This window comes from Anguilla anguilla, chromosome 2, assembly GCF_013347855.1.
Source record: "Anguilla anguilla isolate fAngAng1 chromosome 2, fAngAng1.pri, whole genome shotgun sequence".
Classification (NCBI taxonomy): domain Eukaryota; kingdom Metazoa; phylum Chordata; class Actinopteri; order Anguilliformes; family Anguillidae; genus Anguilla; species Anguilla anguilla.
Window position 1 is genome coordinate 67,011,868 of NC_049202.1, and position 24,386 is coordinate 67,036,253.

The window sequence follows — 24,386 nt, forward strand, 5'->3', positions numbered from 1 at the left end:
CATCTATGAGTTATTATTTAAGCAGCTTCACATTTAATACGTTTGGCCCTCAGCCGTTCCCCCTGTCCTTTACCCCCGTTCACTTAGTCACAGCAATTGTCATTTGTTAAACCCTTACCATTGCCACCCAAATGTCAACAGTGAAAAATGGTCAGTGCTTTAACGTTCATCCTATTGCTTTAGTTTCGATCAATTTTCATAATTCTTAACGGACCAGTTTTCATAAAATAGGCTGCACTATGCACGTAGCCTATACACGAGGTTAAACATGCTATATTGCATTGTGTAATGTTTTATATTGTGTAAAATCGCTCGTCTGTGATAACAGAAATATACTGATTAATACTTTGAATTTTTTAAGTTATAGGCTGACGTGACCAGCTCAAACATCTCACCTGCAGCCTCCGGCGCCGAATAATTCCCGAGTCATCCATTGCTCGAGCTCTAGCGCGATTGGGGCTCACCCCTCACGAGACTCCCGCGTTCTTCACCAAAAAGGCTCTGAAGACGTCCACGCGCCGCTCTGCGGCATGCGCCGGCCGCCCGACTTCAGTCAAGTGCCACAGCCCCGATTCTCAACTCAAGCCAAAAAAAGAACCCCACCGCACAAACACTGGCATACTGTGAACTGCTGAGAAAGCAAGTCTGCGGGAGTGTCCCGAATGCAACCGAATGACTTAGGGTTTCTAAACGACGATCCCCGAATAATAATAATAATAATAATAATAATAATAATGATGATGAAACAATGAATGGAAATGTGTACCGGTAGCCCAAGTCCTTCCTCTTTTCGGTTGAATTTTCCTCAATTGTTGTTATATGCCAATGACTTGCAATGCATTTACTAATTCAATAATACAGCCATAATAGGCTACGATTTGTTTTTGATTGCGATGTCACGAGGACTGAAAGAAAAAAAAGACGGTTCTGTTGACAATACCATCTCCATCTCCGCTTCTTCTGTTTCTGTTGATAGCTTAGCATTATTCTCCTTTCGCCCGTGTACTTTCCTGTTCGGTCGTTCCATCCATTTCGTAATGCCTCGGCTGCGATTGTGCGAGTCCAAGCTCCGACAGTAATATGGGTTAATAAGAAACACGCGCAGTAATCATACATAAATACACATATATATATATATATTAGAACTACGAGTGCTACCCGCTATTGTTCACTGCTGTTTCTGTGCATCTAACATTTCGAATCATTTGTGTCTTCAGGATTGTGAATTGATAATGCTCCATTGATCTCTCAAAGACGGTGAACCAAGTAGCTCCCCTTGCTGCCGTCGCGTATTTATTTATTTATGTTTTACATCCTTTCAGAAGGTAAGATGTGGTATTAAGGCATTAAGCCATGGGTGTGTGTGACTGCATCACACCGTAGCCTATCACGTCTAAAAGCAAAAGATACACGTGCATGCATTTCAGCGCCTTTCGGGGAAAGCCAATTAATTGAGCACGACTGGTCTGTAAAGCTCCCTTTTGATAAAAACGAAACCATATATATGTCATGCCTGATGACGCCTATATAGCCTATCCGTTCTAGGCATGCATATTCATTTCCAATGGTTGTGGAGTAGCATGTTCGATTATAATCCCACAGAATGTTGGCACGTCTGAATTCCGTTGAAGTCGTTTGAGAGCTGACCAGTTCCTAGATTTGAATCTGCAAAAAGCTACCTGGTGTGTTCGCCTGTTTAGCCTAATTCGGGAAAATGTGTTTCTATCCCTCGAGATCGTATTTCAATCGTTTCCATTCCCTACCTCCCACTTCCTACTGAACAGGACGAAAGCGATAACACGTTTAACCCTTCAGCGACTGGAATCACTGCGTCTCTTTCTCTCCTCCGAGATACCCACTCTATTTTCACCAGTCACAATCTCTAATCGGCAACTTCCAGCGGTGCACGGGACCTATAACAGACATATCAACTTTATAGCTTGTAGAAATATGTAATATTACCTGGTTGGGTATATTAAAGAACAGCAATAATGATGAAACATAACAATTCAATACGCGGTATCCAATTGGATAAAATTCAATAGCGCTGTTATTAAAATACTACTTGCTACGTAGGCTACTACTCAGAATCAACCATGACATAAACGTTTTGGCTCTGTTTGCAACGGGTTACTCCACTTCCATTTTATTGCCTGAAGGATGTACGTATTAACAGAGTAAAATAATAACAGCAAACGCATAACATTTGCATAACATTTTTAGTTTGCTAGTACCATGAAAACTGTGATGCAACGTGGTAGCAATGGAAACATTGTAAACTGGGACTGGGCTGTAACTAAGCAGGCTGCATGTACCGTAGCTAAAACTTGGTTGGCCTGGAATCAATCAAGTCATAAGAGGAGCTTTAAGTTGCATAGTGGTAACTGGATTTTTAAATAGGTCTACCAATATTTTACAGCACAAGCTCACAACTACATTGAATTTCATGGGTTACCTTCTGAAAATGGTCTACCTGCAACAAAGCATGCCAAACTCCAGGTGAGATGTCTATCTAAAGAAAAATTATTTTAGTTCCCTATGCCACTGTGCCTTCATTTCATCAATATCTGCATGAGAGATCATCAGTATGTTACAATAATTACAGGGCAACCAACCGATATGGCCATTTGGTTTAGTATGTAGGCCACAGTATGCTTCTGGCAAATTACTGCAGTAACCCCATGGTTCCATTATTCTCACTTGTCTGTTGGGAAATCAACTATTCTTTCCATTTTTAGAAACTTCTATAAACTAAAATACCGCTTACCGTTAAGTGTCAGTTTTCAGCACATGTTCTGTCAGCTTCCTAAACAATCACAGACCTGACATTTGTGAAATGCTGCTGTTGGTAAGACATATCCTGGACAGATTTCCTTGCTCGCACCACCACCCATTGCGGATCAGTGTTCCATCACTGGTCCAGCCTGTCGGAGGGAAACTGGTAGAGATAGAACTTCCAGAAAAAGCCAGCTGGGTAGGTTTCAAGCAAGATGTGAACAATGAAGTTGTTTATCTCCTGCTACAATGCACAAAACAACCTGAACATGTACAATGTACATTACAAGATACTGCTGGCCACCGCCAAGAAGCACATCCTGTGTGGTGTATGCAAAGCCGACGTGTGCCTCAACCCAAGCCCTAGTGCTCGCTACTGAGTACTGTGTTCTGGTCTGGCGTAGAAGCCCACACGTGAAGGAGCTAGACATCGCCTTCAACTGCACTGCATGAACGATCTCTGGCTGACAGTGAGCTGCACTGGTGAACGAACCAACTGCCTGTCTTTGCTGCCGTTGTCCCTCCCAATATCAGGCGAGAAGCAGCCGCGCTGGCCCCATCCTGAAAGACAGAGATGAGTGAATCACATCCGGGGGCGTCGTAGTGGGGGGAAAAAATTGGGACTGGCTACCCAGGGACCGAATGGGAGGAGGGCCCTCGAAAAAAGTCTGGAACGATGCGTGAGAGACATGGATCGAGAGACGAAGGGGGCCCACAGAGACTTGCTTACGTATAGGGCCCAGAATTTTGTGCTACACCCCTGATCACATATCCCCCACGAGATTGCCACGGAGTTGCCACAACGTGCGCGTCCGGAAGTCCCGGCGCCTCTTCGCCACTCGGACCCGTCAGCCGCTCCTCATGACACCGGACGATGTCTCCGTGGGTAACGTCCTGCCAAAGACGAACTGGAGGGAACGATGGCAGGCAACAGAGCCGCGAGAGCTGCACTGCCTCATTACTAATCCGGCCGACGCGTCTGGACAAGACCCCCCTGCCTAATTGCGATGAATCCGCACCTAATTTAAATGGCAAATGTGTCACTGGAGTAAAATGGATTCGCGTGTGTGTGTTTAGCATAAATCCGATGACATTTGGAAGTAGTCTGGTCTCATCTCTTGTACTCTCTTTAAGGCAATTAAAATTGGGAAATGAGAATAAAGATGTGTCATGTCATTTTATTAATCTCTTTTTCATCAATCTTAGTCAACAGAATACGCAGACAAAAATGTGCTGCATGAATAACTAGATTTAGTGAAGAAGGCAAACACAAAAAGACTTATATTCTCTAACTGTTCAAATCCTCCTGCACATGTAGCTAACACTGTTCTCCTTGAATAATAAATAGAAGCATGAATTTTGAAAAATACATTTTCATTATGGGATTTGAGGGCAGCAGGATTCCACAGTAAACTACAGGATCTCTCAATGGAAGACCAGCAAAGTTAAGGAGGTGTGTGTGTAGTATATTTATCTCATTGCTATGCTATCAGAGCTAAAAGGTACATAATGCCTTCTGTGCGGTTCTCTGTCTATGCTTTTGAAAATATTTGGAAAAAAACTGATGTCATCCTCTTTTCCTTGTGCTGGTGAGTGAGTAATGGGAACTAGCCTGAAAGGTTCTGAAATATTCATAGCATATTAAAAGTAATTTTGCTCCCCCAAATGAAATTCTGCAATGTCCATTACGTTGTCAGGTTGCATGCGGCAGTCCACAGTATGCGGCAGAGTAGTATAATGGGTGAGGACCTGGTCTTGAAACCTAAAAAGGTCACAGGTTTGATTCCTGGGGAGGACACTGCCCTTGAGCAAGGTACTTCACCTGCATTGCTTCAGTATATATCCGGCTGTATAAATAGATGCTGTGTAAAGTTGTGTAAGTTGCTCTGGATAAGACTATCTGCTAAATGCCTGTAATTTAATGTAATACATGCAAGGACAAAACATAATCACTTTGTATTTCTCAATTATCCCCCAGCAAACTGCTTTTTCTGGGCAGGATTGGTACAGATAAGTAAATAGTGTGATTTCCGACAGGAAAATTGTGTTCACCTTGCGAAGATCATTGGAATTTTGTGATTTTCATTTGTGATGTCATAAATCATAGGAAATACAGTGTTATAGACACATGCGCTCATGCCGAGAGGATGCTCCTGGCCAGCCAATAACAGGACAGACTGTGAGCTCTCTGATCACAGATAGCTTTAAAGGGGTTTAGATTGAGGAACAGAAGAATATTGGGCGGAGAGCTATTAGTTGTGATATTTAATTAGTTTAAAACTGATCAGTTGATCAGACTATTGTAAAACAGACTGGGTACAAACTTGCTTGAGTGGAAAATCTCCAGCTGGCAGAACACTCCATTTATGAAATTACAAGCCCAATAATCAAATAATTGAATAATCAAAACAGAGAGGAACATTAACATTGTGAACAGGTTATTATTAGGTTTTTTTTATTTTTATCTCTTTGCTTAGTGTGAATGTGGAGGCTCCATGTCACACCATGTCTGATATAAATAAAACAGTCTGAAAATCCTGAAAATGCTTGAACTGAAGCCGTGGGCAGCTTAGAAGTTAGGAGGTTTTTTTTGCGTTGTGTCAAAATGCTCTCCTCTGTCATCTTCGTGTAGAAGTGGGTCAGAGCTTCACTGCTAAAAGCCTGGCAGAGCAGCCTCTAAATAAAACACCAGCAGCCGATAAGTCCCAGGGGTGCCTTCATTAGAGGAACAGAACAGAGACGAGGCATTGTGGGGGAGGGAAAAGGAGGGTCTGTTCCTTTCTTGAACTGCGGGGTGTCAGTCTGGAAAAGGTTGACAATGAAGGAAAAGTTGCGGTATATGTTAAACATGGTACCATAGAAATAAAAATAAATGTTCTCCTACATTGCCAATATCTCTCTCTTTCTCTCCCTCCTTCCGCCGTCTCTCCCTTCCTCCATCTCTCCCTCTCGCTCCCTTCCTTCTTGCTCTCAGTGGCTGCCTGAAGGTGAGCTTCAGCAGCCTGTGACACCTTGTGGTAACATGTGGTACAAAAAGGAGAATGGAAATTTGATTTGTATTTCCAATTTTTGTTTAGCATTTTATTGGTCATACAGATACTTTAAAATGAAATATGTTTTGCTTTTACTAATGTTCACCTTGGTCACAACTTTTAGTGTGTGGTAACTGTAAATACACATGTGATATTCACAATAGCATTCTGAATGAAGACTTAATCAATATTGTGATTTGTGATTCAAAAAATATCTTTAAAAAGAAAAAGACATGATGTCATGAGTCTTTAAGGGTTGAGCAGATTCATTATTTTATAAAACATAACAATAGATAAAATAATAATCACATAGAAATTGTCTCATAAATGTAATAATCCACTTACTATTGCTTGTAGTAATAGTAGTATACTGTATATTATGATCATTTCCAGCATGAAAACACCATCTGAAACTTCATGTTTGTACTACTATAGAACTACAGCACAGTCAGTTTTTAATATACCAATTTGCAGTCAGAACTGGTCATTTGCAGCACTAGGGGGTGCTGTCTGACTTTATGAATCGATGTCTCTAGGTCAAGCTGTTTCTGTTTTCCCCCCAGGTGACATCAGTGCTGTTCCCGTCAGACAGTCACCGTTGGCTGCAGTTAAATCTCTGATCACAGTGTCTGCAGTCACAGAAACAGGGGCTGCCAAAACCAGAGGCCAGAGACCATTGGGTGCAGAGAACAGCAACATCACATAATTTGCACCTGGTCAGCAGAACACCATCTGGGCTGGATGAAGAATGCTGGCGTGTAACACCAGGTCTGATGCAAATTCTGCCGTGGTCAGTCAAGCCACCGAAACACTATACAATCTGTTATTCCATTTTTTATTTGCTCACAATGCTCAGTGATGAACAGAACATGGACAAGAACTGAAATGCAGTCCCCTCCATAAGTATTGGAACAGCAAGGTCAATTCCTTTGTTTTTGCTATACACTGAAGACTGAGTTTGAGGTCAAAAGATGTACATGAGATGACAGATCCGAATTTCAGCTTTTATTTCCTGGTATTTTTACCTAGATTTGTTAAACAACTTAGAACATATCACCTTTTGTATCAGACAACCCAATTTTTAGGTGAGCAAAAGTATTGGAACATGTGACTGACAGGTGTTTTTTGTTGCCCAGATGTGTCCTGTTAGATTGATTGGTTAAACAATAAATAGTTCTGAATGTCTAATCTTGGTTTTAGCCTTGGGTTTTGCCTGTGAAAACGGCATTTGTGTTATAAAAGATAAACTAACATGAAGACCAGAGAGCTGTCTTTGGGAGAAAAGCAAGCTTAGAAAAGAGGGGAAATCAATCAGAGCCATTGCACAAGCATTGGGGATAGCTTGTATGACAACTTGGAATGTCCTGAAAAAGAAAGAAACTGCTGGCGTACTGAGCAACAGATATCGAACAGGTCGACCAAGGAAAACAACAGCAGTTGATGACAGAAACATTGTGAAAGCTGTGAAGAAAAACCTCAAAACATCAGTCAGTGACATCACAAACAATCTCCACAGGACAGGGGTGAAGGTATCTCAATCAACTGTTCGAAGAAGACTTAGAGAGCAGCAATACAGAGGCTATACCACAAGATGCAAACCACTCATCAGTAGTAAAAATCGGAAGACGAGATTACAATTTGCAAAGAAGTACAGAGATGAGCCACAAAAGTTCTGGAACAAAGTTTTATGGACTGATGAGACCAAGATTAACCTCTACCAAAGTGATGGAAAGGCCAAAGTGTGGAGAAAAAAGGGATCTGCTCATGATCCAAAACATATAAGCTCATCTGTGAAGCACGGTGGAGGAAGTGTCATGGCTTGGGGTTGCATGGCTGCTTCTGGAGTGGGCTCACTAATCTTTATTGATGATGTAACTCACGATGGTAGCAGCAGGATGAATTCAGAAGTCTACAAAAACATTCTGTCTGCCAACTTACGGAGAAATGCGTCCAAACTAATTGGGAGAAACTTCATCATGCAGCAAGACAATGACCCAAAACACACTGCCAACACAACAAAGGATTTCATTAGGGAGAAAAAGTGGAAGGTTTTAGACTGGCCAAGTCAATCACCAGACCTTAACCCAATTGAGCATGCATTTCACCTCCTGAAGGGGAGATTGAAGGGAAACCCCCCCCCCACAAAACAAACAACAACTGAAAGAGGCTGCAGTAAAAGCCTGGAAAAGCATCACAAAAGAAGAATGCAACAGTTTGGTGATGTCAATGAGTCGCAGGGTTGATGCAGTTATTGCAAGCAAGAGATATGCTACCAAATATTAAGTGTTATTTGCTTTCATTTACTTAAATACTCTCTGTTCCAATACTTTTGTTCACCTAAAATTTGGGTGGTCTGATACCAAAGATGCTATGTTCTAAGTAGTTTAACACATCTAGGTGTAAATACCAGGAAATAAAAGCTGAAATTCTGAACTCTTGTCTCATGTTCATATTTTTATCTCAACCCTAAATGTATTCAGTGTATTGCAAAAACAAAGGAATTGGCCTTGCTGTTCCAATACCTTTGGAGGAGACTGTACATCCAGCCAAACCAGACAACCAGACAGAGGTGCAAGGTTTTAAGGACCTTAGAAGACAAACGCATTACACAGGTCAATCTCTTGAGTGCCTCTGATGTGCTGATGTTTTGTGCATAGTTTGCAACCATTTTAGGAAGGTCAGAATATGAATCTGTTGGTTGGAAGTACAGGTGAGAATGAGAACGAGGTGACATTTTATTTACATCAATTACAATGCTCTCCAGCCACACAAATGATTTGGAAGTATTCCTTGTTGCATATGTGCTCATGTAAGGAAATCAGAAAATGTTCTTCTCCCAAACTACTCCAGAAAAGCACATTTTAAAGCTTTCAGATGTTATGGAAATGATTCTAATGTTCATCAAATACAATTGCGTGCAGTTTGTAGCAGCAGCTTTAAAAATTATTTCACTATTTGGACACAGTGCTGCCAAAGTTCTCATCTTCACAACTAAAACACCTTGTTTAGGATAGAATTGAATTAGAAACAAGTCTGTAATTAGTACTGTTTTCAATGACACCCCATGTGTTTATAAAAAAACTGAAATGGCGTGTGCCAGTAACAACATTATTCTACTCATGGGTTGGTCTCCAAAGATAAATATTTTAAACAATAGTGTATTGTGAAGTGTTGTTCGTCATATACAAAATAAGCAGCTACCAAGTGAATCAGCCATCATGGATTTATTATACTCAAATATTCTCTCAGCTTAAAAGCTGAAGTGTGATTGTCTCTGCCAGGATTTAATTCTTTGCTGGTATGATCTAAACAACATTTAACACTCTGACCTATCTGGTCATGGCTAACAGCAGAATTTGTACTGGCATTGCTGTAAGACTATCTAACCTTACATTGTTCAAGACTGTTTGTTAGGCAGTGTTTTGTAAAAAAAAAAAAAAAGGCTAATGATTATTCGAGCCAAAGGTTTCATTGAACCAGAGTTTCCTGCAGAACTTTATATTTCCTTCGAATATTATTTTAATTGAGACCAAAGTAATACAGATGAAGACAAACTTTATCAGACCTGAATCTTTTTGACAATCAATTTATGATTTTATTGAATCAGAGCTCACCGATTTATTAAAATCAGATTTATTCAATCAGAAAAAGAAAAAAAACTAATTGGAATCGTGGAATATTCCTGAAACACCGACACTCTGCAGATCTCATTGGGTCTGTGTGTACCTCAGTGTTACACAGAGCCATCACTAGACATTCGGAGGCCATAAGAAAAAAATAATTTTGGGGCCCCACGAAAACATTTTGGGGCCCCACAAAAACATGGAACCTTCTGATTAATTTGCTTGAGAAACCAATGCTGCTGCTGCAGCTGTCTCAGCAAGATTCATAGCTTTGTAGGCTCGGGGAAAGACACCCCTTCTCTACCTGAAAGAGACAAAGACAAAACATTTGTTTTAAGAATCTTTTTTTAAACCGTTAGGTAGAGAAGAATTCAGTTAATATACAGCAAGTCTCATAATCACTTTAAAACTGATGCAGAATGATGATGCTTTCAAGCTTTCTGTCAGGTGAGGCAAGGGAATGGACCCAAACGCAGAGTCAAAAACACTCCAAATCCAAAGGGTAAACACAAACCGAGGATATAACTTTTAATAAGTACAAAAACAAAGGCGGACAAAAACAAAGCGCGGGCAGGAAGCTCCTGCGGGGCGGTGGGCTCCGGCGCACTGGGCTTGGAGTACTTCTCGGCCAGAGGGGGCATATCCGCGGCCCCCTGGAGATACTCCTCCCAGTGAAATGCCTTGTTACTAGGGCTTTAAAGTCACAACACCCCTCACGCCCAGAGTAAATTAGCCCACTGTGGAGGGAGTCCCTCATGCCGTCCCGAAATATCTGGCACACGATTGACTGGGGCAGGTCAGCCTGTGCATCTACAGCGCTGAACTCCATATTTCTTCATCAATACTTTCAATGCTGGTAGTAAAATCAGCCCTTTTACATTGAATACCTGTTTTAATAAATGTGGCACACAGTCATATCTGACTTTTCTCAAACTCTCAAACCCCAGTATTTCATAATCTAAACATTATTTTATAGTATTTCACATTTTCACCAAGTCTCCTTGACACAATATATTCCAGGTTTATCATTAAAGGCAGACACAAACCTTATAAATTTTTGGCCATTATGTAATGAAACTCCCTGCATTTGTATTGCAGTATGTAGAACATCCAGAAGTTAAGTATTAATAACATCATCTTCATTATCATCGTCACTCTCCATAACTACCCAGTATGGCTCCGGCATGGATAGTTTTGCTTGCATCTAATCATGTAGAATCTTAGGTAGGAAATGCTTTCTTCCCAGGAACCTCACTGCTGCACCCACCGCTAGTTTCATGTTTGACCTCCTCTCTTCAGATTTAGTAGCAACCAGCACATCCAGGATAAATGCTGAAAGGGATTACTTCTGCAGTAAGGACACATCTGGTGAAATTACCAGGGATAAAGTAGCAATTACCTGGGATACCTGTGCCCTGATGACACAACTCTGCCTACCTTATTAATATCTGCACTTTGTCCCCTCTCATAGTCCCCTTATAGGAGTGGAATAAGACACTTTCCGCTGGTCTTTAAAGGTCAGAATTTCTCTTTCCTTCTCAAGTTATTCATTGCGTGAAAAGACACCACATGGATCAATAGTGGCCAGGTAAACCAGGAAAGCAAGAAAAGCCGTGCACCTTTGGTATGCCGTGGAACGGGAGGCTTGCAGCATGAATGTGTGGTCAAACTTATCTGCAGGCAGGAACTACGGGAAGCTATCGAGCCAGCTTTGACCAAAATCACTAAGGAATGTTTTGAGCATCTTGTTGAATCCATGCAGCGAAGCACCCAGGCTGTTCTGGAGCCAAAAAATGGGGGGCCTGGTACTAGATAGGTGTACCTAACAAAGTAGTCAGTGAGTGGAAATTTGTCACTTGCAGCATCGTGAAGCAGTTTACTGCAGCAAACTTCCGAGCAAGATGAGTCTGTATGAAGTTGTCAGACATCAAACTGAAAAGCCATCACAACTTGCCAGAAGCTTTCAGAGTACCTCACCAAGGCAAGAGATCACCCACAAGGCTTCATTTTACTAAAATGTAAATTTCTGGCTGGGATGTGGCCAAATTGGATCCAGTTCTTCTGGGAAAAGTTAAATAGAGGCAACTATTATTAAAACCCCTAAAAACCCAACAGGCCCAGGGCCCATTACGTTACAGGCCCAACCTTAAGACTCGACAGGCACAAGGCCTAACATGGGCTTTACAATGCTAGCGTGGTCCCTGAAGGGTACGGTGTGATTAGAACACGAGAAAGAGTAGAACGTCTATTTTTGCATGACACAGCAAACGTGTGGGTTAAACCTTGTTCTTTCTTTTCTAGGACTAAGAAAACTTATTTCACACAAAAAACATTACGCAAGATAAACAAATCGTAGCATTTATTCGTTTATGCAGACGTTCACACTTGCTCACAAGTAGCAACAGTTCAGCGTCAGAAAAAAAAACAAGGCTGTACAGTTAGCTACCATTGGACTACTAACCAGCTGGCAAAATTAACTAACTACGGGCTGGCAGACAGCAGAATATCAAATAACGATCTACAAGCGATTACCATTTACAAATTGTCACTTCACGGGTAAACTTGTCAGTGATCAAAATAATTGACTAAATACTCCGCAAAAGCAAAAAATAATCCGACAGTAATATTGTTTTGTGGCACTGCCACCTCATGTTCTTCCACATTTAACCCCCGCCCCCTTTCAATTCCTTATCAAGTCTTCTGGAAAGACTGAGTAATTATAATTAGGTTATAATATTTGATTATTATTATTATTTTTAATTTTTTTTTTTTTTTAAGAAAATCATTCTGTTTTTTTTTTGTTTTGTTTTTTGTTTTTTGTTTTTTGTTTTTTGTTTTTTGTTTTTAAGCCTGGAGCCAGTTTAATCATGCACAATATAGCATCAGAAAAAGGATCATTTGAAAAGGATAAGAATGTTCAACTTTCCCACTTATTAATGTCATGGTTCTGTGTTTTCCTGTCTGTGTTTCCCTTGTTGGGCCGCCAGATGGCGGCACTTCTGTTTTGTGTCCTGCTCCCCCCTGTTAATTGTATTATTGTTGTCTCGTTATTCTATCATTGTTCCCACCTGTGTCTTGTTATCCCCTCCTTTTCTGGTTTGATTGTTTTGTGAGTTCACCTGTGTCTTGTTACCCCCTGTCTATTTAAGTTCTTTGTCCCCTTGACTCGTGTGCTGGTTCCTTGTGTTTGTTTCTGACTTACATGTATCTGCCTGCCTGTGTTTTGACCTGCTTGTGTGTGTGACTGTGTTTCTGCCTGTGTGTTTCTGCCTGTTAGTTCCTGCCTGGTTTCTGTTCTACCTGTGTTCTGTTTTTCAGATTTGCAAGTTTGAATGAATACCTTGCAGACAGTGCTTTGTATGTCTGAGTAACTGCAAGTGCTGGTCCGAGTCCAACCAAAAAAGAAAAAGCAAAAAAAAAAACGGAGCTTGTGCCATTCACATCCTGACAAAACAGATTTGATTATTGTAATTAAAGGGGAGCATTTTACATTAGGTACAATATGTGGACCATATGTTTTTATCTATTGAAGCAAAGAAAAAATTCAAAGCTATGAAAATGTGCGATTTGCTTGCACAGGCTGATCTTGCTAATGTATTCTGTAGTATAATTTAGTCCTTAAGCCAAAAAAACGTTTAACCTTTTTATCTTAGAGAAACACTTCGAATGGTGAGCCAGTCTGGGTGGCTGCATCGCCACAATGAGAATTCGCCACCCTATTTGTCAAATAGAATAGGCCAATAGCTATGTAATGGGGAGCCTCTTTTTGACATGGGAACCAAATTTCAATAGATCAATTCATTATGTATTTATAACCAATTTTGTTATAGACCTCACCAATTTTCAAGTTCATTGGTTAACGGCACGCAGATTGCTAGTCGAACTGGGCTGGTTTAGAATCCGATTGTGAGCCATTCAGTGTGACAAATATGCAATGATAAATAAAATCAGGAAATACTTTTTCCACGGCATTGTACTTCCGCAGAGAAACACAGCTCTTACCAATGATGCAGAGCGAGCTGAGAAAGGTAAGAGGAAGTAGCAGTGCCACTTTAGCTAATTAAGGGGGGGGCTGGCTGCCTAAACCTCGACAGGCCCAAGGTCCAGCCTGAAACCTCTACAGGCCCAAGGCCCTGCCTTAACCTTGACAGGCCCAAGGCCCTGCCTAAACCTCGACAGGCCCAAGGTCCAGCCTTAACCTTGACAGGCCCAAGGTCCAGCCTGAAACCTCTACAGGCCCAAGGCCCTGCCTTAACCTCGACAGGCCCAAGGTCCAGCCTGAAACCTCGACAGGCCCAAGGTCCAGCCTGAAACCTCTACAGGCCCAAGGCCCTGCCTTAACCTCGACAGGCCCAAGGTCCAGCCTGAAACCTCTACAGGCCCAAGGCCCTGCCTTAACCTTGACAGGCCCAAGGCCCTGCCTAAACCTCGACAGGCCCAAGGTCCAGCCTTAACCTTGACAGGCCCAAGGCCCTGCCTAAACCTTGACAGGCCCAAAACCCAGCCTGAAACCTCTACAGGCTCAAGGCCCTGCCTTAACCTTGACAGGCCCAAGGCCCTGCCTAAACCTTGACAGGCCCAAAACCCAGCCTGAAACCTCTACAGGCTCAAGGCCCAGCCTCAATTGTATATATGCATGCAAAAAATCTTGGTGTCATCTTCGACTCTGCCCTAAAATTTGACAAACAAATAAACTCTGTTGTGCGTGGTAGCTTCTTCCAGCTTGGAGCCATTGCAAAGCTAAAATCTTTCCTCTCATCTAAGGATCTGGAGATTGTCTTACATGCCTTCATTTCCTCCTGTATTGATTACTGCAATTCCCTTTACATGGGAGTCAGTCAGTCATCCCAATCTCGGCTACAGTTAGTTCAAAATGCAGCAGCTAGGCTCCTGACTGGCACTAGGAAGAGGAACCACATCTCTCCTACTCTGGCCTCTCTTCACTGGCTGTCTGTCAAATACAGAATTGAGTTTAAGGTTTTATTATTTGTTTTTAAAGCACTACATGGTTTGGCACCACATTATATTTCTGACCTCCTTTGCCCCCATTCCACCTCCAGGCCTCTCACATCCTCTGACCAATTGCTCCTGTCTGTTCATCGGTCCCGGTTTAAAACTAAGGGCGACCGTGCCTTCTCCAGTGCTGCCCCAAGGCTCTGGAATAGTCCACTATTTTCTATTAGGTCTTCCCCCTCCACTGACTCTTCTAAATCCCGTATTAAGACACACCTTTTTACATTGGCGTATGAGTCTTAATGCTTGGGATGTCTTTGTGTATTGTATTTTATACCTTTTATTTTCTTAATTTATTTTATGTATCTTTTACGTTTTCATTGTACAGCACTTTGGTCAGTTTCTGTTGTTTTTAGATGTGCTTTATAAATAAACTTGACTCGTCTTGACCCAAGAAATTCCCAAATTCTAGCAGCTAGCCCATTCGTGGCTTAGTGGTAAATGTCACTGTCTACAGAATGTGAAATCGGCGGTTCAAGCCCAGGCAGGACCACTTTTCTTTAACCTGCTTTTTTCCTCACTAAATTGTCTATTACATCTCAATTATTGCTTTGTCACCACATCTACCCGCCGGTCACTGCATTATGACGTACCATCTGCACGTTCACTTAACCGGATTCAATATGGCCAGGCCATATGGATTCAACCGGAGCTCAGCTGTGCTTCCTGCCCTGTGTTCTTAAAAACCACGGCCAGGTTTGACCGTGAAATTTCACGCGTCAAGTAGTTATGTCGTGGTGGCGTACTGCCAAAGTTGCGCCCTAGAAAACCGAAAGATCGAATACCGTCTCGCCTTCAGGTCGACACTTTGATATGTTACACTAACACAGCCACTGTTTCACATATATAGCAATATTAAATATGCGTGAGGAGGAGGCGTGGTCAGCTGATGGGATTTCATCTGACTGAGCGTACAAAAGGGACAGGAATGACAGGAAGAGGCTGTCATATTCTTCGTAGCTGACAACCGCTTGTATAGTACAAAGAAGACAATAACCATAAGTGCAGGATGGCTCTCAAATATCTCTTGACGTGTGTCTTGATGATGTTTATTGAACAGGATCAAGGTATCGTACAAGAGAAAAACTTTCCTGCTTCTGATGCATTATTGATACTGTTACAATTGTATCGTAATTACTGTGATGGGCTAAATCTTGTTTTTAAATGATTAATGCATGATAATGCAATAGTGTCACAGTTTTCGTGTCACTAGGGGAGAGCGGGGCAGAACCTAACATGTAACGCGGACTTTTTAGCTAGATCTATCGAGCTTGACGTATTTCAGGTTGAACACGCAGAATTACCATCTCTTGTCTCCATCGAACGGCGGAAGAGTTCAATAAATACTTCGGGAGATATTGCCAAAATTCAGTTTTATTTGGTTTTTAGAAGTCTTTCCCTCGAAGCTCCGCTCCTTGCGCACGTGGTAGAGGACTGAATTGAACGTGTATAAATCTGGGATGGCTACTGTACCAGCGGTGTACAGTTATTACATTACATTACATTTATTTGGCAGCTGCTTTTATCTAAAGCGACGTACAAAAGTGCATTTCATGGTCATAGACAACTGCTAAACACAGGTTCAGTAAGGTGCAATACTTATTTTGTACCGCTGTGAGATAAACGCTTGATGTTTGAGTTCATAATCTCCGGGGACCACTGTGTGTTTAGGCTCTTAGTTATGCATGTTGAGCGAGTGCGCAGACAAAGTTTTGAGAACACACAGATGTCAGAATTCTGCGCGTGCGTATATACGCAGACATGCAAATAAACGTTGCATGTCTGCCTATATCATGTGTGCTTTTGAGCAAACGAAATTAATTTTCGTTTGCTCAAAATTAATCTCGCACGTGTGAAAAACATCTCTTTGTGCGCTCAAAATATCCTCTCGCATGGGTACACATTTGGTACAAAAATGGCTCCACACTTTGACTAAGAATACGAACTGGAAAAGGACCGTGAGTGGACCGTTACTACATTTTTGCATTTTGTCAAAGATACTGAACTGCTGTGCGAGTGCCTCAAATCTTTAAAATACACGAATACATAAATAACGCTTGAAATGCTAGGGACTAATGATCTACCTTTTCTTCACAGCTCAAAATGCAGTTACACCTGAAAATGTATAATGCACCAAAATTCAAAGAAAAATTATAACGTATGGTAAAGTCATCATGCACACGTTGTGATTGTTTTTCCTGCAGAGGTAAATCAACAGGCTCCCAATTAATTTGTTGGAACATTATTCTAATGAAACCCACTTTACAAATGAGCGAGCTGAGAAAGGTAAGAGGAAGTAGCAGTGCCACTTTAGCTAATTAAGGGGGGGGCTGGCTGCCTAAACCTCGACAGGCCCAAGGTCCAGCCTGAAACCTCTACAGGCCCAAGGCCCTGCCTTAACCTTGACAGGCCCAAGGCCCTGCCTAAACCTCGACAGGCCCAAGGTCCAGCCTTAACCTTGACAGGCCCAAGGTCCAGCCTGAAACCTCTACAGGCCCAAGGCCCTGCCTTAACCTCGACAGGCCCAAGGTCCAGCCTGAAACCTCGACAGGCCCAAGGTCCAGCCTGAAACCTCTACAGGCCCAAGGCCCTGCCTTAACCTCGACAGGCCCAAGGTCCAGCCTGAAACCTCTACAGGCCCAAGGCCCTGCCTAAACCTTGACAGGCCCAAAACCCAGCCTGAAACCTCTACAGGCTCAAGGCCCTGCCTTAACCTTGACAGGCCCAAGGCCCTGCCTAAACCTTGACAGGCCCAAAACCCAGCCTGAAACCTCTACAGGCTCAAGGCCCAGCCTCAATTGTATATATGCATGCAAAAAATCTTGGTGTCATCTTCGACTCTGCCCTAAAATTTGACAAACAAATAAACTCTGTTGTGCGTGGTAGCTTCTTCCAGCTTGGAGCCATTGCAAAGCTAAAATCTTTCCTCTCATCTAAGGATCTGGAGATTGTCTTACATGCCTTCATTTCCTCCTGTATTGATTACTGCAATTCCCTTTACATGGGAGTCAGTCAGTCATCCCAATCTCGGCTACAGTTAGTTCAAAATGCAGCAGCTAGGCTCCTGACTGGCACTAGGAAGAGGAACCACATCTCTCCTACTCTGGCCTCTCTTCACTGGCTGTCTGTCAAATACAGAATTGAGTTTAAGGTTTTATTATTTGTTTTTAAAGCACTACATGGTTTGGCACCACATTATATTTCTGACCTCCTTTGCCCCCATTCCACCTCCAGGCCTCTCACATCCTCTGACCAATTGCTCCTGTCTGTTCATCGGTCCCGGTTTAAAACTAAGGGCGACCGTGCCTTCTCCAGTGCTGCCCCAAGGCTCTGGAATAGTCCACTATTTTCTATTAGGTCTTCCCCCTCCACTGACTCTTCTAAATCCCGTATTAAGACACACCTTTTTACATTGGCGTATGAGTCTTAATGCTTGGGATGTCTTTGTGTATTGTATTTTATACCTTTTATTTTCTTAATTTATTTTATGTATCTTTTACGTTTTCATTGTACAGCACTTTGGTCAGTTTCTGTTGTTTTTAGATGTGCTTTATAAATAAACTTGACTCGTCTTGACCCAAGAAATTCCCAAATTCTAGCAGCTAGCCCATTCGTGGCTTAGTGGTAAATGTCACTGTCTACAGAATGTGAAATCGGCGGTTCAAGCCCAGGCAGGACCACTTTTCTTTAACCTGCTTTTTTCCTCACTAAATTGTCTATTACATCTCAATTATTGCTTTGTCACCACATCTACCCGCCGGTCACTGCATTATGACGTACCATCTGCACGTTCACTTAACCGGATTCAATATGGCCAGGCCATATGGATTCAACCGGAGCTCAGCTGTGCTTCCTGCCCTGTGTTCTTAAAAACCACGGCCAGGTTTGACCGTGAAATTTCACGCGTCAAGTAGTTATGTCGTGGTGGCGTACTGCCAAAGTTGCGCCCTAGAAAACCGAAAGATCGAATACCGTCTCGCCTTCAGGTCGACACTTTGATATGTTACACTAACACAGCCACTGTTTCACATATATAGCAATATTAAATATGCGTGAGGAGGAGGCGTGGTCAGCTGATGGGATTTCATCTGACTGAGCGTACAAAAGGGACAGGAATGACAGGAAGAGGCTGTCATATTCTTCGTAGCTGACAACCGCTTGTATAGTACAAAGAAGACAATAACCATAAGTGCAGGATGGCTCTCAAATATCTCTTGACGTGTGTCTTGATGATGTTTATTGAACAGGATCAAGGTATCGTACAAGAGAAAAACTTTCCTGCTTCTGATGCATTATTGATACTGTTACAATTGTATCGTAATTACTGTGATGGGCTAAATCTTGTTTTTAAATGATTAATGCATGATAATGCAATAGTGTCACAGTTTTCGTGTCACTAGGGGAGAGCGGGGCAGAACCTAACATGTAACGCGGACTTTTTAGCTAGATCTATCGAGCTTGACGTATTTCAGGTTGAACACGCAGAATTACCATCTCTTGTCTCCATCGAACGGCGGAAGAGTTCAATAAATACTTCGGGAGATATTGCCAAAATTCAGTTTTATTTGGTTTTTAGAAGTCTTTCCCTCGAAGCTCCGCTCCTTGCGCACGTGGTAGAGGACTGAATTGAACGTGTATAAATCTGGGATGGCTACTGTACCAGCGGTGTACAGTTATTACATTACATTACATTTATTTGGCAGCTGCTTTTATCTAAAGCGACGTACAAAAGTGCATTTCATGGTCATAGACAACTGCTAAACACAGGTTCAGTAAGGTGCAATACTTATTTTGTACCGCTGTGAGATAAACGCTTGATGTTTGAGTTCATAATCTCCGGGGACCACTGTGTGTTTAGGCTCTTAGTTATGCATGTTGAGCGAGTGCGCAGACAAAGTTTTGAGAACACACAGATGTCAGAATTCTGCGCGTGCGTATATACGCAGACATGCAAATAAACGTTGCATGTCTGCCTATATCATGTGTGCTTTTGAGCAAACGAAATTAATTTTCGTTTGCTCAAAATTAATCTCGCACGTGTGAAAAACATCTCTTTGTGCGCTCAAAATATCCTCTCGCATGGGTACACATTTGGTACAAAAATGGCTCCACACTTTGACTAAGAATACGAACTGGAAAAGGACCGTGAGTGGACCGTTACTACATTTTTGCATTTTGTCAAAGATACTGAACTGCTGTGCGAGTGCCTCAAATCTTTAAAATACACGAATACATAAATAACGCTTGAAATGCTAGGGACTAATGATCTACCTTTTCTTCACAGCTCAAAATGCAGTTACACCTGAAAATGTATAATGCACCAAAATTCAAAGAAAAATTATAACGTATGGTAAAGTCATCATGCACACGTTGTGATTGTTTTTCCTGCAGAGGTAAATCAACAGGCTCCCAATTAATTTGTTGGAACATTATTCTAATGAAACCCACTTTACAAATGTGTAGCTAAACAAACTGTTAACTTATTAATGTTTTTTTTGTTGTTGTTGTTGTTGTTTGAAGAGAGTCTTAACCACTTTTGAAAAGTTACTTTAATTTACTTTTATTGGTTGCTGTGTTGCACACTACTTCCTGTGTTGAGTAATTTGTAGGTTAGTTAACTACATTTTCAGGGTAGCTTCCCGAACTCCATTTGTTCCCGTGCTCCTTTGTATTAGTCCAGTATAGGCTTATTTTCAGCACCAACCGCTGTCCATTTACCTTTGATTGCACTGTTGTCGTGATGGCACTGTTTTACAAACTTGTGGGGTTCAACTAGGTGCAGGTAGAGATTTAAATACCGTATATATATATATATATCTGGTCATATATCATATATCATAGACGTCTGGTGATGTCTATGCGTCGCAGACAACCTCATTGTCACTGTATCCATTCAAACTCAATGTGCTAAAGTACAGAACCAAAATAACAAAAAAATGTGTCACTGTCCAATGAATTATGGTGCTCACCATATATATATATATATCTATACATATATATATATATATATATATATACATATATGTATATATATATATATATAGCATTTTCTTAATTACCTGTTATTCTATCTCAGGTGGTTGTTTGCTGTAAGGCTACACAGAATAGAGTCCCTGAACTCATGGCCTCCAGTTATTTCCAGGTTGACTACGAGACGTGCAGTAAATGTGACAGTTTTGTGTATTATTGACTGGCTGCCTCTTTACCCGTTTATCTCATCAGCAATGAAGTGCACGGAGGTTCCAGGGAGCCTGAAGCAGATTGACGCCGGGGCGGGTCTGGTTGTTGGGGTGAATGCAGAGGACGGCATCTTTGCGCTTTTCGGGAAATCCTGGACCCGGTTGCCTGGGTCCCTTTCGCACGTTTCTGTGGGACCCTCGGGGATGTGGGGGGCCAACAGTGGCCATCTGATCTTCAAACTTGTGGGCGGCACGTGGGTTACAGTGCCAGGTGAGTGCGGTCATGAATGAGCGCGAATGTGCGAGAAGAGAGACTTTTGAGTGTGGTAACTGCGTACTGCGTCGGCCCCTGTTTCGTGAAGTCTTCGACATGAATGTACGGGTCCCCCAAAGCTGCGGGTTGTCCAATTCACTGACTCCATTCATAATTGCAGATTAGAATTGAAAGACAGATCGTTCACACAAAGAAGATTCATACATACATACATCGCAAGTGTGCTGCATGCCACCTGTTTGTCTTCATCTTCTGTTTTCAGGCCAACTGAACCAAGTGGACGCCGGCGGAGACCAGTTTGTGGTCGGGGTCAACCATGTTGACAAGGTGTACTGCATGGAACGAGATTACGCTGTGGACTTCAGAAGCAGTGGCTCCCCTGCACCCTGGAGCCAGCTTCCAGGGGTGCTTGTCTACTACAGCTGTGGCCCCATTGGCTGTTGGGGTGTCAATAAAAACCAGGACATCTATATGAGGGAGGTGAGCATGGAATCGTGCAGGGAGAAGCAGAGGGTGTCACATAGAGGAGAGGACGCCTGGGTGAACAGCCAAACGGTCAATTCTGTATATTGAATTATTGTATATTAATATAAAATAATAATTAATATGTTATTATTTAGTATTATTATTATAAATACTATATAATAATGATTTATCAGGTATCCATGTACAGGGATCTACTTCTAGAACACAGCATTAGTGCAGCCCATGTTCCAAGTCTAATATCTGCTAACCTAGGTCAAGTACTGCAGAACATGCTTGGATGTCTATTCAATGAATTATGAACACGCCAGTGCGTGTCAGTGTACGCTCACGAGACCTTGAGTTGGTGTGCTCATGTCCTTACAGGGAGTGGGTCCAACAGAGTGTCAGGGCATTACAGATTGGCAGCACATTCAAGGGAAGTTGGTGATGGTTGAGGTGGGAACTGATGGCAGTGTTTATGGAGTCAATGCTGGGGGAGATGTGTATCAGAGGTAAGAGACTCACTGAAACGGAGTAAAGGAACAGGCACACCAATGAGCCAGTGAAAATAGGATTTTCAAGAAATGTAGTTTCTATAAATTTTCTATTCTGTAAATTATCCAGAAGGGATGGTATAACGGGTGTAAATGTTTCACTTGGAACACAAAAACATGGCTTTTCATTCATAAAAAAAAAACATATTTTTGGAATATGCTACTTATAACTTGTTGCTTTTTAATTGAAAGTGGATGAGATTTTAATTGATTTTCTCTATTAATTGATAGTACTTCAGTGTAAACTGAATTTATTTACAAGTGTGAATGAATTTTTTAAATGTAACTGAAGTGTAGGGTTTTGCATTTGATTTAAAGTGCATTTTTACCAGCTCTACCAAACGGTCAATTAAAAAAAACATTCACAATCAAAAGTGAGGTTTTTAAATTGGGAGTTAAGTTGAATTTTGTATTATTATTTTCTCAGCGTTTTCCCCATTTTACTCTAATTACACCTGTTAGCCCATTCTTTCACTGGCACATATGCATCCTTACAAACACATTTCCACGCAGATTTTAGCCATGAATTTGATAAAGCATTCAATCCAACATGAGCACTATAGATAGACTGGAGAAGACTTGTTGTGGAAATATTAACAGTGCACATGTAGATCTGAGGAGAGTCTACAGCTATGCATTGTTTTTTTTTAAATTAATATTTCGATCTCAGCCAATGAGCTGTCTTGCTCATGTGTCCACTACTTTCCCAACAGGGATGGTGTCACTGAATGTGACCCAGCAGGAATATCCTGGACCTTGCTGAGCGAGTGTGGCAAGAGCAAGCATGTGAGCTATGACTTGGGGCACCTGTGGGTCATCTCCCCAGATGACAAGATCCAGGACTGTGTTGTCTAAGTGCATTAAGCCCAAACAAATGTCAAATAAATGTTTCATAAGCATCCTTAACTGTTTATGATACTTTATACTGATACATGGTGCCTTTTGATTGGTAACGCTGGATATATCCTGCCACAAGCCGTTGATGGGATGAGTGGTAACTGAGCTGTAACAAATGAAATTCTCAGAATTGATTGATCAGTGCTTTTGCCTCCATCTTTATCAATTAAAATATGTTTTCAAGCACATTCCTTTGCGTGAACAACAATTTTTTTGTTGTTGATTTATTTTTTTCCAGAGTGAACAGGGAAAGGACCTTCACAGTGGGCTCTATCCTAAGGGCCTTGTTACTGAAGCATAACACACACGTGCATTTGAGGCACAGACAGGCTAGTTTGATGGCAGAGAGTTGAAAGGTTCAAGTACTCTGCGGCTTAATTAATTAATGGGCATGTCGTGGGTGTAACATGCAGTGAACACATCAGTGTCATTCTCCATTCCCTTTAGAGCCGCCTGCGTTTGCCCCACGTTGTATTGCTGATATAATGGCAGTAATATAATGGATAGATATTAATAATGATAGAATAACGAGACAACAATAATACAATTAACAGGGGGGAGCAGGAAACAAAACAGAAGTGCCGCCATCTGGCGGCCCAACAAGGGAAACACAGACAGGAAAACACAGAACCATGACAAAGACTCAGACCTCACAATATAGGCCATACATTGAAGCTGTGAAATTACGAACACATTTATCCTTTTTTATTATTTTAGTGATGCAACTGGAGCATGCTCTGTTTCTATCAATGTTGGACAAAAAGAATGTTCTTTCCATGATGGACGGAAGAGATTAAATGCACCAGCCTGTCAATGCATTTAGGGTTGACTACAGAGGCTGTGTGTCACAGTGCTTTTTGCGGCCACACTAGGGGGCACTGTTACAGGATCATAATACCAAATGTGTGACCTCTTGTTTTGAACATCTCTGTGGTCACTTCATTGAGGAGACTCAGAACTTTGAGGTGAGTGTAATCTTTGTGTTTTTCACGGGTCTAAGTACATTTTCAACTTTCTGGGGTTTCTAAAATAAAGTATGTTGAGTATGTCCTTAAATACGTATTTCTATTTGAAAGAAAAGAGGGATAGCTCCAATCTGACCTTATTTTCATTTTGCTAGGCCAAAGCATGTGGTAGCTAGCTAAAAATAATAACTAAACTGGTTGATTGGGGCTGGGGCACTATTATTTTTGCTAAGCCAGGAAGTATATTGTGTTTAGTTGAAATTCTGAAAATCCTTCGGCTAGAGAAGGTTGCATTCCATTCTGTCATGTCATAATAAGCCTCAGTTTGCCTTTATGTATATTTTGAAATGGTGCCATCAAAAACAAGCCCAACTATATCTTTGTTTGAGAGATATACTTCATCCAAACAGCAGAAGGTTTCCATACAGACAAGCACACACACACACATGCACACACGCCGGGATGAGAGGTACCAGATGGGAGTGGAGATACTCACAAGTCCCTGGCTGGCGGCCACTCAGTTGGAGTTTACTACAGTGGACTGAGACGGTCGCCCAGATGTATAGTGCAGGTTTTTCTGTGAATGCTTGGTGGAAGAGACTCTGTCCT

The 24,386-nt window shown here is 41.8% G+C and overlaps 2 protein-coding genes across 8 annotated transcripts in view; one reads left to right on the plus strand and one right to left on the minus strand.

Moving 5' to 3' along the window:
- Nucleotides 1–1,838, minus strand: part of mast1a (microtubule associated serine/threonine kinase 1a) — a 61,456-nt gene extending 59,618 nt beyond the window's left edge. For 4 of the 7 annotated variants that reach the window (XM_035405081.1, XM_035405083.1, XM_035405080.1 and 1 more), the window contains exon 1: nt 396–1,836. In XM_035405081.1, coding sequence (XP_035260972.1) covers nt 396–434 — 39 coding nt within the window. In that variant the 5' untranslated portion in view covers nt 435–1,836. Of the gene's footprint in view, nt 1–395 lie in introns of all 7 variants that reach the window. The other 3 variants (XM_035405084.1, XM_035405086.1, XM_035405082.1) reach the window with 2 other exon arrangements.
- Nucleotides 1,839–18,511: 16,673 nt separating this feature from the next.
- Nucleotides 18,512–23,000, plus strand: LOC118221481 (fish-egg lectin-like). Its single transcript, XM_035406600.1, has 5 exons — nt 18,512–18,697; nt 20,666–20,893; nt 21,159–21,376; nt 21,746–21,873; nt 22,629–23,000. Exons 1-5 carry the CDS (start codon nt 18,640–18,642, stop codon nt 22,768–22,770), a joined length of 774 nt encoding a protein of 257 aa, XP_035262491.1. The 5' UTR covers nt 18,512–18,639; the 3' UTR covers nt 22,771–23,000.
- The last annotated feature ends 1,386 nt before the right edge of the window (nt 23,001–24,386 follow it).

Excerpts from the sequence above, each read along its gene's own strand:
- LOC118221481 (XM_035406600.1), top strand. The coding sequence starts at position 18,640 with ATGGCTCTCAAATATCTCTTGACGTGTGTCTTGATGATGTTTATTGAA. Across the intron at positions 18,698-20,665 it reads GTTTATTGAACAGGATCAAG|CAATGAAGTGCACGGAGGTT; the intron begins GTATCGTACAAG and ends TTATCTCATCAG. Across the intron at positions 21,874-22,628 it reads GGGGGAGATGTGTATCAGAG|GGATGGTGTCACTGAATGTG; the intron begins GTAAGAGACTCA and ends CTTTCCCAACAG.